Source organism: Poromitra crassiceps, assembly GCF_964638095.1.
Source record: "Poromitra crassiceps genome assembly, contig: HAP1_SCAFFOLD_1701, whole genome shotgun sequence".
NCBI lineage: Eukaryota > Metazoa > Chordata > Actinopteri > Beryciformes > Melamphaidae > Poromitra > Poromitra crassiceps.
In genome coordinates, this window is record NW_028150713.1 from 4,826 (window position 1) to 25,113 (window position 20,288).

General features: G+C 45.6%; 2 protein-coding genes across 2 annotated transcripts; one reads left to right on the forward strand and one right to left on the reverse strand.

Moving 5' to 3' along the window:
- Positions 1–325: 325 nt before the first annotated feature.
- Positions 326–1,873, reverse strand: LOC310772001 (transcriptional protein SWT1-like; the record flags this gene model as incomplete). Its single annotated transcript, XM_083664481.1, has 1 exon — positions 326–1,873. The coding sequence occupies one exon, from the start codon at positions 1,871–1,873 to the stop codon at positions 326–328; it is 1,548 nt and encodes a 515-aa protein (XP_083520607.1).
- A 3,344-nt stretch (positions 1,874–5,217) lies between these two features.
- Positions 5,218–9,615, forward strand: LOC310772002 (aquaporin-4-like; the record flags this gene model as incomplete). The annotated part of the gene is made up of 4 exons (XM_083664482.1): positions 5,218–5,631; positions 5,733–5,897; positions 6,387–6,467; positions 9,352–9,615. The coding sequence occupies exons 1-4, from the start codon at positions 5,248–5,250 to the stop codon at positions 9,613–9,615; spliced, it is 894 nt and encodes a 297-aa protein (XP_083520608.1). The 5' UTR covers positions 5,218–5,247.
- Positions 9,616–20,288: the final 10,673 nt, after the last annotated feature.

Below are 20,288 nucleotides of genomic sequence, written 5' to 3' on the forward strand. Positions count from 1 at the left end.
ATCCTCACTTCTACAGTTCTGATGTGGCCGTCGGCACCATGCAGATAACACTCCGGTCACCTTCCCGATCTGCCACAATGCCCTGGGGAGCTGTGGGTCCATAGAACAACGGTTCCTGCTTTGATGTCTTCTACTGGTCTTTGCCACTTGCTCCGGGTTTGAAGGCCAGGTACATAGTATCTGACAAAAGCAGACCAGAACAGATCTACTAGTATCTGTGAGTGCCTCCAGTCCACCTTCAACATCCTAAAATTTCTGCTTCAGGATAAACATGCTGGGGTCGGGGCCACCCCATAAGTAGGTAGTTTGAGGTCACTGGTTCAGATTAGATGTATCCCAGGGGTTTTGCATTCAGGATGTGCTGACCCATGGCCTCAAGACAGCGCTCCAGGGCCTCTTTGAGGTCCATCAACTGGGTCCCCCCTATCTTCAGCCTCTCCCTGTATTCTTGCTGGGAGAAACAATTAAGTAAGTCTTTGGCTGTGAATCTGGATTGCATAGGAATGATCTCACTGGAGTGGATGAAGCTGAGGAAGGCCTGGGTCTCCTCTAAACCGCTCTCTGAGGACAGGAACCTGCTGAAAGCTTGGAGTAGCTGTGAGATCACGGAGGACAGTTTGTGCAAACAGGACAAGGCCTCCTGTGGCAGCGCAGGACCTCCCGCTGGTTGAGTGCTCTGCATGGCGTGGGCGTCAAAGTGCAGATCTTTGAACACAGCCAAGCTTGTCTGATACATGTTGGCCCAGATGTTCTCAAACAGAGTCCACACTTCCTGGTGTGAGACCAGAGTGGCCGTGGCTTGTCTCTCGTTGTCAGGAGCCTCCTCCCCCTGAGTTGGGAGCCTGATGTTGTGCAACACAGAGAGAGCAGCGCGAGCATGGATTGACCTCTTCCCAAATTCTTCCATCAGCTCTTTAGCTTTGTGGAAAGCCACTAATGTCGTGCTCCACTCCACGGTTTTACCTGAGGTGAAAAAGTCAATCAGATTTAAAACAGCGTGCAGCTTCTGATGTGGGACAATGTACCCAAAGACAGCAATCCAGTGCTTTTTCAAACACTGCAGGATATCTTGTAGAGTCCATGGTGGTTTCAGAAAAACGATCTCTAGCCAGAGGTCTTCGTAAATGGCCTTCATCTCCACCTCTAGGACCTTAGACAGCGCCACCCTCAGGCAAGCCTCCAGTTCTGAAACACATCTGCTGAGCTCCCGTTTCTCCATTGGTCCTAGAAAAAGGTCACTTCTTCTCCTCATGGGCATTGGGACCTGCGGGTTGGGCTGAGGCAGCATGGGTGTCTCCATGCACTGTGGGGGATGAAGACCATGTCTGGACCTCTCAACCTTCTCCACGAGGTCATCTTTACTGAGGGCCTTGACCCCACTCAGGTGGGCCTTACTGCATAGGTTCTTATCATTAGTGCATAGGATGAGAGCGCACTCTGGGTATAGTCTCTGGTACTGCAGGCAGCACTGCAACACTCGGTCATCATTATTCTCGGTAGTCAGACCATAGCTGCTTTGCGCGTCCTGCTGCATCGACTGCCCCCAGAGCCGTGGCTCCTGGCTCTTCAGAGAGTTGTGAATGTACATGATGGAGGGAGCAGGAGAGGCCTGGTGGAAATCTGACGGTCTCTTCCTCATCTTCAAGGAATCGAGCTCCTGAAGCACCACCCAGGGGATCAGGACAACAGGGAATCCCAGGGCTCCAAGGCCAAGAGATTGGATCTTCTTCACATAATCCAGGTGACTAAGGAGGATGTTGGTGTCCAAAACCAGGAGTAAATTTAGCTGAGGAAGCTGTTTACCAACTGTGTCTGTGGCTCCCTGTTCTGGTGGTCCTGTCTCCATACAGGTTAGTTCTGCATAGCTCTGCATTACATCCTTGTCTCAGAATGAGTAAGGTGAACGAACCCCTTCGACCATAAAGCTTACCTATTAGCTGGTCATGTTGATACTAGTATTCATTCAAAGTCAGTATAACAATTTGATCATGTGGTCAGTTATGATGTCGTCGTCGTCATCATCATCGTCGAGTGGTGACCAGTAGTGACTGATCATGTCATACCCACACTGACTGATGATGTCATACCCACTATTGATGTCAACAGTGGAGGGATAAATCCAGAGGTAGGCGGTAATGCAACATAAAGGTTGCCAACTGCCATAAAACACCACAGAAGAAGACTGAATTATGATTCTTCTTCTTTTGTGGTGTTTTATGGCAGTTGGCATTCTTTATCTTGCATCACCGCCTCCTTCTGGATTTATCCATCCACTATTTCCCTACATTCTGTCCGTGTCACTCCCTCTCCTCGCTCCAATCGTGTATGATGTCATAGACATTGTGATCCTAAGTGATGTCATAGACTGAATTGGTATAATGAATCATCACCGATGTCATAAGAAGTTAGATGTCAGTGATGATGTCATCAGTGATGTTACTCAAGCAAATGTGATGTCATCAGTGAGAGATGTCATCAATCTTGACATTGTGACATCATCAAAGCACAATTGCTCAAATAGCATGCTCAGCCCGAGTGACATCAGATGATGTTATAAAATCAATGCACTGGTCACACTTGATATTGTGACATCACCAGCGGCGCACAATTGCTTAGACTGATAAGGGCATGCACACGCGTGTGTGTGTGTGTGTGTGTGTGTGTGTGTGTGTGTGTGTGTGTGTGTGTGTGTGTGTGTGTTGAGCAAACAGTTGAGCGCTTGCTCCAGATAAAAAAATATATATTGGAATTATCGGCTTTCCTACCAGAGTAAGTAGCTTGGTTTATGGTTTTATGACACATTCTCTAAGCTTGATAACTTGGATGATTCCACCAATAGTTAAACCATGAGCCTTGATGTTAATCCTCTGAGTTAATCCCACCTGTTACACAATGTCAGCAATAAGGTGACTTCTGCAGCCTTCAGATGGACACAAGTCAAGTCACACATATGGGCTTCATATGTGTCTTAATCCCTTGTCTGCCATAAAATGGCTTAAGTTCCCTTAAATTTTAAGGAAAGCAAAATTGTAAGACATTTTAAGATTACTAACGTTTTTTCCATCAGGGGAATTTCAATGTGCAGTAGGGGAGCCTGGGGACGGTTGCAAAACTTTTTTGCACTAATTATCAGGAAAAATTACGAGGATGAGGTTTTTGAAAAATAGCTGACTTGGAAAATAAAAGGTTCCTGAAAATGCATAGTCATTTTGAATTGACGTCAAATGCAACGCCAATCTCCGTTGTCACAATAAGCTGACAAATAAGGTCAAGGTAAGGTCAAAGTGGCACCGCCAAGCCAGAACAGTCAAGACAGATGTGATGCAATCAGGAAGTCTTTACTCTCAGTTAGGCCTACTCAGAGACTATTTGGAATAGACCAACCAAATTTATATACATTAACCGTATTGTCTGGTAATACCATTTAAAGATGAATACATACAGTATATGACGTGTCAAAAGAAGTCAGATGTTGCAATCGACCCAAACCCTGCGGACAGCTGCAACATGAGTCAGGGACGGTTGCAACATATAAGAATACATACAATTTCACTATTAGTGAAATTTTATGTATTCTTATATGTTGCAATTGAAGTAACTTTTGCTTTTTGTCTCAATGAGCATAGTATTCTGAAAATATGTATTGTTTTACAATAATAATATTATAGTATTATTTATTTATACAATAGTATGAATTAATTATTTAGGAATATTTATCAAATAATAGATAGGGGGGGGGCATATCTTGTGCCCAGTGCAAGTGCAGGGGCAAGCATTATCTTTGCTAGTTTCTACTAAAATATATATATATTTTCTTTTAATTACATCAAAGGGCGTGTTTCAGCGACCCAGTGGAAGATAATGCAAATGTGTGGTACTTAATCTGAAAAGTTTGGGAACCCCTGCTCTAGCTATAGCATATTCTGGAGAAATAAGACTTGTTGCAACCGTCTCTAATTTTGAATCATCATTGAATTGATAATTATTTACTTGCAAAATGTAATGCTTAGGACAGCCTTCTGAATAACGGTCATGCATATTGTGGTTTTGCTGATTGACGACGAGTAGCACAGAAGATGCTGATGCTGATCATTGAGTTATGATGCTGATTGATATGTCGCGCTTTTCTGTGAGCTCCTCCCACCGAGGCGAGCTCCTTAATTCCCGTGAGGCGATGGAGTAACTTGATAAAGCTGCTGGATGCGATCCCGAGGCACAATGTGTTGCTGCTGCTCATATTCATCCGACAGACCCGCTCTTGCGCTCAGTCAGCCTGCTGCTACTACTGCTTCTCGCCTGTAAGTACTGCAACTTTTCTGTGTTGATGAAAGGAGAGATGTCTGCTTGTGCAACTATAAAAGTAACTCATCTGGACTCATGAATGGGGACAAATCACATAACATGAGGGCTGAGAGTGGGGGAGCATGTTGTTGTTGCGTTTGGTAAGTTACAAACCTGCAGGGGAACAAAAGTTAGCACTATCCTCTAACTGCCCTGTAGATTTGTTGTGCAAAATGCAATATTAAATCATTTATGTTCAGATGTTTTAATTGATGTCAATCCTATTTGTGCATTGTCTTTGACATTAGATTATAATGGTGCTCAATTATTATTATTATCATTATCATTATCATTATCATTATTATTATTATTATTATTATTATTATTAGTATTATTATTATTATTATTATTATTATTATATAATAGAATATATAACATAATATAATATCATATAATAATACCATATCATATCATATCATATTATATCATATATCATATCATATTATTATTGTTATTATTATTATTATTATTATATTATATTATATTATATTACATTACATTATATATTATATTATATTATATTATATTATATTATTATATTATATTATATTATATTATATTATTATTATTGTTGTTGTTGTTGTTATTATGTCATAATTTTGGGCAAAATCCACTGAGTGACAATCATTGAATGCAGTATGTGTATGCTTTGACTACGAGAGCAACATTAGCCTACATGTATATGCACCATGTTTAAAGAATGCTCGGTGTTGCACTTGGTGGAAAGTCACTGGCTGAAATCCCCGGTGGAGTTACAATGTTGTGCCTAGAGGCAGCTGTCCTGATAGGGTTCAGACATTTCCAGACACATGCACTCACCACGAATACATAACTAGGCTAATCATTTTTCGCTCATTATGCTTTTTCGCCAGGAGGTGCCTGTCCTTGTGTAACTGTCGGAGCACAATGGCGGCGTTTAAAGGGATCTGGACCAAGGACTTCTGGAGGGCTGTGTCTGGAGAGTACCTGGCCACTCTCATCTTTGTCCTGCTCAGCCTGGGATCCACCATCAACTGGTCGGTGGGGGAGGCGACGCCCCAGCCCGCCGACCTGGTCCTCATCTCCCTGTGCTTCGGCCTGAGCATCGCCACCATGGTGCAGTGTTTCGGCCACATCAGCGGCGGACACATAAACCCGGCAGTCACGGCGGCCATGGTCGTAACTGGGAAACTGAGCCTGGCCAAGGCCGTCTTCTACGTGGTGGCTCAGTGCCTGGGGGCCATCACAGGGGCTGGGATCCTCTACCTAGTCACACCTGCTGCTGTCAGAGGGGCGCTTGGTGTGACCGCAGTAAGGACCTATATAACATAACCTTATGAATTTGTGGTTAAAACTTGAATGCATGTCATATTGTATAATTATGTAAATCACTGCTTTGTTCTGTTTCCAAGGTGAACTCTAAGCTCTCTGTGGGACACGCCCTTGTAGTGGAGCTCCTCATCACGTTTGAGTTGGTCTTCACGGTCTTCGCCACCTGTGATCCCAAGCGCGCCGACCTCAATGGCTCTGCTGGCCTGGCCATCGGCTTCGCTGTAGCCATCGGTCACCTGTTTGCAGTGAGTATCTGAAATCTGTAGCATTCTCAACACATCACAAATAATTTGCAAAAGCAGACTTTATGAATACAAGCTTGTTAATCATGCACTGAAAAACATGTGTGCATCTTGAACAGGGGCAGGTGCATCAAAGCATCTCTTCTTCGGTGTGTGTGATATTGTGCTCGTGTCGCTGATTCACACCCACGTGGTGCACATCTTTATTGGAGACTGCCATTGCATAGCAACCGATCTCTGGGGGACTCCCTGAATCCTGCAGAGCAAATAGATGCACAGGGAAATGGATGCTAGCTCGCTTACATGCTCATCTGATTTCACCTGGGCTCTATGTAGCTATCTATGCATGCACATTTCCTGTATTTATTCTGTAGGATTTATTCTGTAAACTAAAGGACGACAGCATCATAGCTCAAATAAATCTCTCGTGTTAATTAACGATTTGGACTGACAGTGTCGTTAATAAAAACCAAATGCTATTCTGTCTTCTAGATCCCTTACACAGGAGCCAGCATGAACCCCGCCCGCTCCTTTGGGCCTGCAATGGTCACACTTAACTTCAAGGACCACTGGGTAAGAATAAGGCTCTCTTACACTCTGACAGTTTACAAAACTATATTAACCATTTAATCATCATCATCATCATCATCATCATCATCACTTTATTTGTATACCTCTTTTCAATACAAGTAACAACGTGTTTCACAACAGTGGATGAAAAAACAATCATGTAAAACAGTCAATAGAAAAGAACACACAAGCAATCAGTAGGGGCCCTTACAGTGAAGGCCCTGTCTCCTTTACTTTTCAGCCTAGTCGACAGAGTGGAGGGGCCCTTACAGTGAAGGCCCTGTCTCCTTTAGTTTTCAGCCTAGGCCGTGGAATGGCTAGCAACGCCCTACCAGAGGATCTCAGGCTGCATCCTGGCTCTTAGGGGCAAAATTTGTTAAATGTCTTATTATGTTTTGAGTCAGTTTGCTCGGTCATACACCCTTCCTGTATAAATAACTGACACAGCAGTAACACTTTTAAATTAATTTTAGATTTTATGGCATTTGATGACACTAATTATCAGGAAAAATGACGAGGACGAGGTTTTCGAAAAATAGCTGACTTGGTAAATAAAAGGTTCCTGAAAATGCATAGAGTCATCTTGAATTAACGTCAAATGCAACGCCAATCTGTGTGGTCACAATAAGCTGACAAATCAGTGTTTGTTATGTTGTGCAGTTAGCTACTGATAATGTCCAGCCTACTGTAGGCTAGTAGGCTAGTATTATAGCCATGCTGAAAAAGCTGGTAAGGTCAAAGTGGCACCGCCAAGCCAGAACAGTCAAGAAGACAGATGTGATGCAATCAGGAAGTCTTTACCTCCGTTCACTCGAGGACACGAGCACTCCAAACACAAAGAGAGAGAGAGATATGCTGCGAATGCTCATTTAAAAAACGTCACATAACTTTACTTAACGTAAAGCTCTTGAATTTATGACTTCATCAAGCAGGAGAAGTACCACAGTATCACCGATTTACAGCGTACCACCCGGTAAATAATGAAATGTCAGTTGGGTGGTGTATAATATACTGTAGGTACGTTGACACTGAAGTTTTGCAGTTTTGCATCCAGGCAATTATATTCACCGAGCTATTTACAGACAGCGTGGTGTCATGTGTGTGTGTGTGTGTGTGTGTGTGTGTGTGTGTGTGTGTGTGTGTGTGTGTGTGTGTGTGTGTGTGTGTGTGTGTGTGTGTGTGTGTGTGTGTGTGTGTGTGTGTGTGTGTGTGTGTGTGTGTGTGTGTTCGCGCGTGCGTGTGCGTGTGTGTGTGTGTGTTCGCGCGAGTGCATGTGTGTGTGCGTGTGTGTGTGTGTGTGTGTGTGGGGGGCACTGTCACTGGTAGTGTCACTGCATGGTATCATATTCAGATGTGCCTTCTCTTGGTGCCAAATGCTTGACGCAGCAGACTGGCTACCTGGCTTCCCTCTGAGTTGCTATTAATGACGATTGGCCCTCTCTCTCTTCCCAGCCAGTCATCTAACAGAGCAGGACAGTCCTGCGTCAGTGCTGCATTACGTTGGCAGGCAGCAATAAAACAGCTCCCATGGGCACAGATCATCCAATATTAAAGGGATAGTTCTGATTTTTTGGACCCTAGCCCTATTTGCTACTTTCTTTTTCTTTCTTTCTTTGTTTATTTGAATAGGGACAGGATAGTGTTCACAACATAAAGTGTCAATAAACCTATGTGTTGTACCAAAGCATGTATAGCCGCCCAGGGCTAGTTTGCAATGCCAGTCCCTAGATGTAACCAAACATTCCTGTAAAATAAAAAATAATAATACACAAAAATACAGCAAAATACAATGAAAAGACACATAGCAAAGATCAGATACTAAAAGTTAAATTCAGGTCAAATGTCAATGCAGTAACAATTCAAATATCACAGTTAAGACCGTTCAAATTAGATCACTTAGCAATGATGATGATGTTGAATGGTAGATTCCTTGCTCAGCACAATCCATGATGGTCCTCATAGCAGCTCCAGATAGTTAGCCACAAACCAATACAAGGTCAATGGGTTCATACTCCTGTCTGTGCAAGCTGACTGAGGCTCACTGAGATGTACTTGTGTGCACTGTGTGTGTGTGTGTGTGTGTGTGTGTGTGTGTGTGTGTGTGTGTGTGTGTGTGTGTGTGTGTGTGTGTGTGTGTGTGTGTGTGTGTGTGTGTGTGTGTGTGTGTGTGTGTTCAGGGGTGGACTGGGATCATAATTCAGGCCGGGCATTGGATACCAAGCAGGCCAGGCCGATACGGGCCGACGGGCATGCCGGCGTCTGAAGGGGTCAGTCGAAAAATTTGGGGCGTTTGAAGCTCAATTTGGGCCGTTTGAAGCCCAATTTGGGCCGTTTGAAGCCAGATTTGGGTCGTTTAAAGCCCGATTTGGGCCATTTGAAGCCCAATTTGGGCCAAGTCCAATTTTACAATGAGATGCACCCACTTTAAACCTGAATAAAGTAATAAAACCACTAGTAAACCAGTAGGCGGCGCCTGGCCTGCTGTTCAGTGAGCAGGCCAGGCCAGGCCAGGCCACCGGGCATTTGCCCAACGTGCCCGATTATGCAGTCCGCCACTGTGTGTGTGTGTGTGTGTGTGTGTGTGTGTGTGTGTGTGTGTGTGTGTGTGCACACTGTGTGGAGGACATCTTGTGCACACTGTGTGGAGGACATTTCAGTGAACCTCTCAGTCAGCTTGCACAGATACTGTAGGAGCGTGACCCCGTTGACCTTGTATTGGTTTGTGGCTAACTATCTGGAGCTAGCGTGAGGAACAGCATGGATGTGAAGAGAAAGGAATCTACCAATCAACACCATCATTGTTGGTAAGTAGCAAATAGGGCTACGGTTCCAAAAAAATCTGAACTACACCTTTAACAAGTGCAATTGTCTCGTCTTTTCACGGTAGGTGTACTGGGTGGGACCCATTCTGGGAGGCGTCCTAGCCGCCGGTCTGTACGAGTACCTGTACTGCCCCGACCCGGAGGCCAAGCACGGGCTGAACCGGGTCTTCCGGAAAGACTCGTCGGGGAAGTACAAGGAGGCCGCTTATCGGGAAGAGGCGGAGGACGTGCCAATCAAGTCGGGCGCCATCCAAGCCATCGATCTGGAGAAAGCGGAGAAGAAAGACCCGTTCCGGGACTCGGCGGGGGAAGTGCTGTCCTCTGTATGACTATCCCACGCGCTGGAGAAGGAGACCAATCTGTAAGGGCAGGCTGAGCGCTGAACTTTCAGAACATCCAGCCTTGAGCCTGTCCCTCTCCAAAGACCTGCCCGTCCGTGTCTGCAGTCAGCAGTGTGTTACGTTAGGGTTGAACCATTGTCCGTGTTGTGAATGACGCTATTGACACTCAATCCCACTGTTCAGAGTATCCACAAACTATCGATCGTCTCTCTAATCCTATTGCTCGGTCCCAGCATGGTTTAACAGCTGCGTTGACAGGCGGCAGACACCAGGAGGCAGGCACGCTGCAGAATGACAACCAGCTCTACAATGTGTCAGGGAAATATGTGTAGGGTCAACCAATTATGTAGGGTCATCACGCTGAATTTGAAGAAATGGGGAAGAAATTGAAATTGCCTTGTTATTTTTGGATTAGCGTCACTTTTGGTCCATGTACTGCATAAGTAATAACAAGAGAGATTTTTTCCCCTGTGATCATTAATCACATTATAGGTCTCATGCAATGTAGCACTTGTTAGCGAGCGCTAACAGTTGTACCACAGTGCTCTCCGTTCTCAGTGCACCAGTCAGGGAAATAAATATCTTTGTGAAAGTCTATCTTGGCTTCTTGATGTCTATGATGTCTGTTATTACCCAGTGATCTTTTATTGTGATATTTTCCTGTTTTTAGATGTCCTTTTCTAAAGGCAGATTTGGTTCTTGTAACGCATTTCTTATTGCATTTTATGAGTGACTTTATTTTCATAATGAAGCATTTATTTATCTCTTGATGAAATAGTTGATATGTCCTGTACATGACTTTGTATCCAGATGTTACTCTTCTCCATTTCTGTAAGGATTTGAAGTTGTTAAAATAAACTATTTTTTCATTTCCAAATAACTAAAGATACTTTATTGGTGTTTATCAATGAATATGTTCAGACTGGATAGCTACACAAAACTACTGTATCTTCCACAAATACACAACAGGCTAGTGTGCATTAAAGGGACACTTCACCGAACAATTTGCACAAGATCTCACATATATCTGAAAACTGTAAACAGTTTTGCAGGCATTCATTTTGTTTCACAGTTATTGAGAGTTGATTTGAGTTCAGTCGATGCCAGTGATGTCATAAGGCACTGAATCATTTGGGTTGTATGAATTATAAGTCTTCCAATGACATCATCATCATCAACTTTACTCAAATAAACTCTCAAGAACTGTCAAATTAAATGAATGTCTGCAAAACTGTTTACAGTTTACGTGAGATCATGTACAAAATAAATGATTATTATTATATATATATTTTTTTTTTAATGAAGTGTCCCTTTAAGGCTTCCTGCTTGTTTGGTCACTTCTCTGTGCTAGTGGAAGCTCAGCAGTGGGAAGACAAAGGCTGGGATCAGTGATGGATAGTCTCATCTACCTTTAGATGGTGTCTCCATGGCCAGATAAGTGTCCATGATGTGTGTTCCCACTGAGTTAAGTCTAGAATAGCTTCATGTCATTTCGTTCCATCAGTGGAGAGCTGAGGAAAATGGTGCTTTGTCATCATATGAAATCGAGGTGATCTGTTATATCTACACTTTATTTCCTTTGCCAAGAGATCAGCTACAATTCCATATCCTGTCTGTCATGTGGAGGAAATGATCGACTCTACTGGTCCTGCCACCATTAATTGAAGGCATCTATATGGTTGAACTATATCATGTGTGCAGGGCTACAAAGCCAGTCTACTTCAGACATGAAATCAAAATGATTTTTTTTACTCCTACACACCACCGCCTTCTTTCTCCCCCAACCCAGTGCAGGCTGCTGTATGTGTGGCAACAGCATCACCTACTGGCCACAGTGTCAAGTGCTTCCTGTATAATAACTCCTGTTTCTATTTCTCCAGGGGAGGGCAGCCACGAGCCTTGGATGTAGGGGTTACACTGTAGACGTGGGAAGACACCAGTCAGTTGTATTCATAAGTCTGAGGTCTGAGGCACTTGATTTGCATTTTGGATGCGAGACTTGATCGTAGTTTATGAGTTTGTTTTAAAAGTCGTCCAATTTAAAATGTTGTAAACTTTCCTATCGTTGGGAGTGAAGCACATCAGGGTCGTGGCTGCTGATCCCATCGCAAGACGCTCTCTAGTTTCTAATCTAATCAAAGTGTCTCTATACAAACAGAAGATAGATTGCAGTCCAATTTTTCTTTTCTGCATCACGAAGTTGCTGACAGTTTAGCCGCATTTAAAATTGCCGTATGAGTTTGTTGAGGTGTTAATGAATGCTGCTCTTCCAGGCCTGCCAGTGTTGACATTGAACAGCAGTGGATCCCCGATCAGTATCCTTCACCTGCGCGGCCATGCTGGCCTGCATCCCTTAAGGCGTCAGCAGCACTCTCTCAGCCTCCCTTCATCATCTTTACAGCCCAAATACATGAGTAGATACATCTGATGTTCTTTAAATCTACTGTTTCCTCTTGGGACAGACAGTGGGGACAAACAGTGGGAGATACAGTGGGGCAGACAGTGGGGACAGACAGTGGGGAGAGACAGTGTGGAGAGACAGTGGACAGAAAGTGGGGAGAGACAGTGGGAGACACAGTGGGACAGACAGTGGGGACAGACAGTGGGAGACACAGTGGGACAGACATTGGGCACAGACAGTGGGGACAGATAGTGGGGACAGACAGTGGGACAGACATTGGGGACAGACAGTGGGAGACACAGTGGGGACAGACAATGGGAGAGACAGTGGGGACAGATAGTGGGGACAGACAATGGGAGAGACAGTGGGACAGACATTCGGCACAGACAGTGTGGACAGACAGTGGGGACAGACAGTGGGACAGACATTGGGGACAGACAGGGGCAGACACAGTGGGACAGACAGTGGGAGACACAGTGGGACAGACAGTGGGGACAGGCAGTGGGAGACACAGTGGGACAGACAGTGGGGACAGACAGTGGGAGACACAGTGGGACAGACAGTGGGGACAGACAGTGGGGACAGACAGTGGGAGACACAGTGGGACAGACAGTGGGGACAGGCAGTGGGAGACACAGTGGGACAGACAGTGGGGACAGACAGTGGGAGACACAGTGGGAGACACAGTGGGGACAGACAGTGGGACAGGCAGTGGGGACAGACAGTGGGACCGACAGTGGGGACAGACAGTGGGAGACACAGTGGGACAGACAGTGGGGACAGACAGTGGGACAGACAGTGGGACAGACAGTGGGAGACACAGTGGGGACAGACAGTGGGGACAGACAGTGGGAGACACAGTGGGGACAGACAGTGGGGACAGGCAGTGGGACAGACAGTGGGGACAGACAGTGGGAGACACAGTGGGGACAGACAGTGGGAGACACAGTGGGGACAGACAGTGGGGACAGACAGTGGGACAGACAGTGGGGACAGACAGTGGGGACAGACAGTGGGAGACACAGTGGGGACAGACAGTGGGGACAGACAGTGGGACAGACAGTGGGGACAGACAGTGGGAGACACAGTGGGACAGACAGTGGGGACAGACAGTGGGGACAGACAGTGGGGAATGAGCACTGAGTTTTGATTATAGACTGGGGGCTCATGTGAGGATTAAATGGATGGAGGAAGTTTAAAGACAGGAGAGGAGAGCTGATTGGATTCTGGCTTCGTTACCAGTTTCATATTGATGCGGAAAAAAGTAAAAAGCTAGAAAATATTAAGACCATTAAAATGAATGTGGGTCAGGGTCATAAAGTGTGTGTGTGTGTGTGGGCCTACTTCCGGCCCTCTTGCCCAAACCCATCTTCTAACTGATGTGGACTACACGCCTGTAAAGTTTCATGACTGCTCATCTTGCACGGTTGTGATGCCGTCTCATTGACAAAATGTGGGCCAAGGGCATGAGGTTGGGTGGGGCGGTGGGGAGGCTACTTGCTCTGAACATACTCATCTTCTCACTCTGCCTTCATGTGAATGTGGACTACACACCTGTAAAGTGTCATGCCTGCATCTGGCACGGTTGTGATGCTATCTATCACGTTCACAGCTGACATTATAAACGACGCGCACACAGACTCACAGGGTGGAAATAATAGCAGGCACACACAGTGTTGCGGCTGGTAATAAAAGTAGCATGCGGTGGCCCTGCTTTTGCATGCCTACACAGCAGAGATAGTATATTGTACAGAGCAACGCCTTGTTGAAATCGCTCATGATTAATGGAACATCCTGAATGAATGAGCAGGTGCTGCAAAAAAGAACTTAATCAAATCCTGTCAATCAAATGGGGAAGCATCGTCAGAGAAATATCTGTTACAGTATGTCTGTTATGTGTATTGAAACACTTGGAAAGCTTGATCCAGGGCATCTGGGTAGTGTGGCGATTAAAAAAACACTCGCCTACCACCGCGGAGACCCGGGTTCAACTCCCGGTAGCGGTACTTCCCGGCTTGGTCAGACCTTCCTACAGATACAATTGGCCGTATCTAGGGGTGGGAATGCCGGTGGGGTGTGAGTCCTGGTCGCTGCACTACTAGTGCCTCCTCTGGTCGGTCAGGGCACGTCTTCGATGGGGAGGGGAACTGGGGGGAATAGTGGAATAGTGTGATCCTCCTACGCGCTACATCCTACCAGTGAAACCCCTTCACTTGTCAAGTGAAAAGAAGCGGCTGGCACACCTGCAGTTAAACAGTTAGTTAGTAGACGGACAAGCACGTCTTTTATTGTCACACAAACACACCAACACATGCATGTGGCCACAAACACACACTCATGCTGACGGTGGCCGGTGAAATTTGTCCTCTGCATTTAACCCATCCAGGCTTGTCCTTTCCTCCGGGGGGCAGGCCAGGAGCAGTGGTCGCTTTTTCTTTCCAGCGCCCGGGGACCAACTTCGGATGTTGTCGTCACTGGTCGGATGACGATCTTCTGCATGTTTTTAGTGGGGGGGTTATGTACGGAGGAACCCCCTACACAATTTGAAAAACTCAACAGCATTGTCTCTTTCCAGAAATCATGACCCGGTTACTCAAGATAATCCACAGACTTTGTTGTGAGCAGTTTCATGTAGGAACTATTTTCTTTTGCAGTCTCATGTAGGAACTAGCTAGCAGCTAGCGGATGTAGTTCGGTCAACAGAAAATAGTTCCTCCATGAAACTGCTCATCAAATTGCTGTTGAGTTTATCAAATGTATTTATTTGGCACGTTGAGCACTACAAGCCGAGTGCCATCCAGTTCCATTGTATTGGAGAGAAGGCAGAAACTCTGCGGCCGATATCTCCAAAACCCAGGCAACTAACACAAAACGATATAGATGGATAAATAGCACCACAGGTGAGAGGGAGTATAATGTATTTTGGATTTTAGGGTGAGCTGTTCCTTTAAGCATGAACTTGATCAGGCATGTGGATAGCCTTCACTGTAAATGACTACATAATTCATCAAGAGCAATATGCTATGAATGTTGTAAGTAGGCCTTCATTTGCACATCATACAGATGCCAGCAAAGTATATCTCCAACCGCATCTCACGCTTCTCCTATTGAGAACACATTTGCATTCCGACGTCTTGTTTTTTTGTTTTTTTCTTCCAACTTGAAAATTCTGACGCGAAATTCCCAGCATACACCAGAAGGGGGCAAAAGATAAAACCCACACCTTAAAGATCATTAGCAATTAATATTTGGGGGATTCGTGAAGAAAAACAGCGTTAAACACTTGTTTAATAATTCATACTATAAACAAGAAAGTCTCCCACTTCCTTAATAATTTAGACGTAAGCTAATGTTGATTTATTCAGGAAGGTCTCTGCCACCAGCGCCGCCCGGAGGCTCCAAATTTGAATTAAAGTGGGACAGTAGCAGGCGAGTCTGTAATAACATTTGTATAATTTTATTATTGCTCTGGGCTCAGTTCATTTCCTCCTCCAGTAGCTGCGTGAAATTGTTTGATTCTGGAAACCGCCTTGAGTCTGCGGCTCTGGGGTTGGAGGGTGGTACAGGAACAGGAAGGCATGCGACACACAGACACTCTCTCCTTCTCTCTCTCTCTGTCTCATTCTCTGTCAAGACACAAACACAGCACACACACACACACACACACACACACACACACACACACACACACACACACACACACACACAAAGACACGTGCACACACAGACACAGAGAGAGAGAGAGGGAGAGAGATAAATAACTTTGATATTCTGGGTTTCATAATACTGTTACATTGGCTCACTTAATAACTCAATCTGTCTGGAGAATATGATGGATATCCTCACTCACCTTGTCACTTATGATAAATATTTCGCCGCGTTTATTGTGAGATAGCTGGGAAACGGAATAACTCAGGCATTCATTACATTATCAAATCATACAAATATGAGATTTTGTGTTCACGTCCCATTTCGGCAGAGAGATTGCCATTTCTCGTTAACATTAGGTGTGCAAAAGTCACTCTCGCTGTTCTCACCGAGTTGGTTATTTGTGAAGCACCTGAGCTGATCATATTCCAGCTGTGTGTTACCTTCTGATACGAAGGTGTATATTTCATTTCATTTGTCCCCATGAGGAGAAATAAAACCTCCTCCTGCATAAGCATGCGGCGGCCGCGGTAACACTAACCTATCCAAACCTGGTGCTGTTGTGATTTCTGGTTTGTGGTGTCGTCCCTCCTCCTCCTCCACCACCACTGCATTGCAATTTTGTTTACCCACTGATAGGACTTTCATTTTCCAAAATGGTAATTTACAAAACTCTGATTACTCGTGAACACGAAACAATCAAGTTTGGGAGGTATTAGCCCATGTAGCGCACACCTGAGACCCTGGTGGCTTGGAGACAGGAAGGGGAGGGGTGGAGAAGTTCTGATTGGTTTCCTCGGGGGCTCTCCTTTCCAACTTCCCACCCCCACATTCCCTCACTCCCCCCCTCCCTCCTCCCCCTTCAATTCCTTTATGCAGAGCAGCCCAAACTGCACTTTGATGAAAGACATTTGTTTGACTTAACTCTTACTTTGCCATCACGGCCAAATCTCAGAAGGCCTGCCGGTGCCATGTGGCCCATCAGCAATTGGGTTAATGAGAGGATATATGTACGACTGTGGGACTTGACCGGAGGAGCTGTTTTCCATTTGGGTCTGGTTGGTCTGCCCGTGTTATTAGGGAAACCTTTATTATTGTTGCCCTCTAGTGGGAACCATATAATAGGATTACATTTTATTAGAGGCTCCCAGCATCACCCGGGCAGCCCCCCCTCTCCTCTTCTTGTCTCTCTTCCACCCCTCACCGCGGTGTCACTGTGCTCCTCTGTCCACTAGGGGGGGGGGGTGGGGGGGAGAGGGGGAGATTGGGGGTGCCACTGGTCCCGTACAGCTGGGACCCCTCGTCTCGCCCGAATTATACGCAAAATCACAGCGGTGGCTTGTCAGCGTGAAGTCTTATTTTCGGATCTCTTCTGTCAACAAGAAAACGGCAACTATTTTGTTTCTAGCCAAATAAGATGTAACACTGTCATGTGTCCCGCTCTCACTTTATTAACTGTAATAACACCATAGTGTTTGCATGCCCAACGTTTCTGAAATATAACATGGATAAAAACACAGTAGAAGGAATCTCTTGCGCTACGGGCCCTCCACAAAGGGAGGTCGGTGCTCTCAGTATTAATTAATACACAGGACAAGATGTTACTATCCCTTGTGCCAAAATCCGAGGAAAAACACATTTAGAAGCCCAATCCAGAATAAAACAAGCTAACAGGCTAACAAACTAATAAACAAGACACAAATCACCAGTTACCTACCCTAGCCAACAGCAGTATGAAGCATGTCATTGAGGTTTTCAAGTGGGCACCTTCCTTCACCGACGTTTCGTTAAGTTAGGCCCACGACACCTCAAGAAGGCTTAACGGTGTAATCCAGCGTCCTGGAAACACCCCCCTCCATGCTACCACCGCACAACTGCATATTACCTCACTATCTAAGCCTAGCTATCCAGGTCGGTTCGGTATGACATTCCTGACTACACCACCACTGTCAATGATTCAGCCCTGTTGATGCGGACCGTTAATCATGACCAACAACAAACAATCCCTAACTACACCACCACTGTCAATGATTCAGCCCTGTTGATGCGGACCGTTAATCATGACCAACAACAAACAATCCCTAACTACACCACCACCGTCAATGATTCAGCCCTGTTGATGCGGACCGTTAATCATGACCAACAACAAACAATCAATCTGACCTTAGCGAGCTCCCCAGCTAGCATGTTTCCTCCTTATCCACAGCCATTCACTTGCTCGTTCTGCTGCCTGAGACATGTTGCTAACCGCAAGTTTCAGGCTCCGTCCCCGAATGCCCAACTCAGTTAGTAAGGCAATAACGGACTTTGCCACAAAACCACGGCAGCCCACCTCTACAGGCCGCACTCGAGCCCTCCAACCTCGCTGCTCTGCCTCTGCTGCCATTTCAGCATACCTAGCTTTCTTGCGCTCATAAGCCTCCTCAACTCGATCTTCCCACGGGACTGTGAGTTCGATAAAATAAACTCTCTTCTCTACCTCAGACCACAGTAACAAGTCCGGACGTAGCCGGGTGCTAACTATATATGCTGGGATGACTAGCTGTTCATTCAAGTCAACCCTCATTTCCCAGGCTCCACCTACACTTAGCTGCCCTAACTTGTGCCTGACCTTAATTGGTCTAATCTTTTCTCCCTCACGTACAAATTTGATCTGTCTAGTCTCTTTGCTAGCAACTAGAGAATTTACTTCTAGCCGCTTTTCCTCAACTGCAGCTGCCAAACATTTCAACACCTGGTTGTGACGCCAGGTGTATCGCCCCTGGGAGAGACTGACCTTACACCCTGACAGTATATGCCTCAATGTACATACACTAGAACACAACGGGCAGGCACCATCCTCGCCCAACCACTGATTTAAGTTCTGGGGAGATGGCAGCACATCATAAGTAGCCCCTAGAATAAATCTAATTCTGCTGGCCTCCATGCTCCACAACTCTCTCCACTTCAACTTTCTCTTCTCTACACTCTCCCAGTTCACCCACTGTCCTTGCTTTGCCTGCGACACTGCCTTAGTACATCTTACTGCCTCCTCTTGCCTATGTACTTCTTCAACTACCATCTTCCTCTTTTCTATTACTGATGCCTTGTTCCACACAGGTTTCCCTATGCACAACCCTAAGCCTCCACGCCCATGCTGCACCTGACCTATGATATCCCTGTGTCTAAGAGCTGACTGTGCTTGCTGTACTGCCTCCTTTGGGTTCCACTTCCTCCCTGTTTTAACTGTGGGCGCTACACTCCTAACCACTGGATCCTTTGACTGAGTCAGAGTCATTTCCAGTCTAACCTTAGCACACTTGAACTCCTCTGTCAGGCTAGATAATGGCAATTCCAATATGCCTTTCCCATATAAGGCTACACTGCTTAGGCAGGGTGGGACTCCGAGCCATTTTCTAATGAATGAGTTAATCATCCTTTCTAGCTTTTCTACCTTTGAAAGGGGAACCTCATACACTGTCAGTGGCCACATCAACCGAGGCAACAATCCAAACTGCAAACACCACAACTTTAACTTTCCTGGGAGCCCTGACTTGTCTATACTTGAAATACCTTGAATCATTTCCTGCCTCACCTCCTCAAACTGTCCCTTATCACTGAGACTTGCATCATACCATCTTCCCAAACTCTTGACTGGTTTCTCTAACACTGTAGGCACCACCTCATCATTTATAACAAACTTCTTACCTACTACCCTCCCTTTAATGATTGAAATACTCCTGGACTTACTTGGCTTCACTTTCATTCTAGCCCACTGCAGATTACTATTTAACTTATCCAACAATCTGCTAGTACATGGAGCGGTTGACGTCATAGTCGTCATGTCATCCATGTATGCCCTAATTGGAGGGAGCCGCAGCCCTCCCTGCAGCCTTTCTCCACCCACTACCCATTTTGAAGCCCTAATAATGATCTCCATTGCCATGGTAAAAGCTAATGGGGAAATTGTACACCCTGCCATAATGCCTATCTCCAGCTGCTGCCAAGCTGTAGTGTACTCTGCTGTGGTAAAGCAGAGTTGAATATCTAAGAAGTAGGCTTTAACTAAGCTCTTTATACTACCTGGCACTCTAAAGAAATCAAAGGCCTCCCATAACAGACTATGCGGCACTGACCCGAAAGCATTAGCCAGGTCCAAGAATACTACATGCAGGTCTCTCTTCTCACGCCTAGCTGACTGGATTTGGTGCCAGATCATGCTGGTGTGCTCTAAGCACCCGGAGAAGCCGGGAATTCCAGCCTTTTGCACCGAAGTATCTATTAGCCTATTCTTTTCTAGATAACTAGACAGCCTCTGTGCCACAACACTAAAGAAAACCTTCCCTTCAACATTAAGTAGACTGATAGGTCTAAACTGACTTATCTCTAACGAGTCCCTTTCTTTAGGAATGAAGATTCCCCCTGCTCTACGCCACGCCTTAGGAATAACCTGCTTCTTCCAGACTACCTTCATCAGCTTCCATAGAAACTGCAACACATCTGGAGCACTCTTATACAGCCGGTAGGGGACTCCATTAGGACCCGGGGCTGAAGAGGCCCTTGCACGTCTCACTACTTCTTGAACTTCTTTCCACCTTGGTGGGCTATCATCACACTGGCTCTCTATTTCACC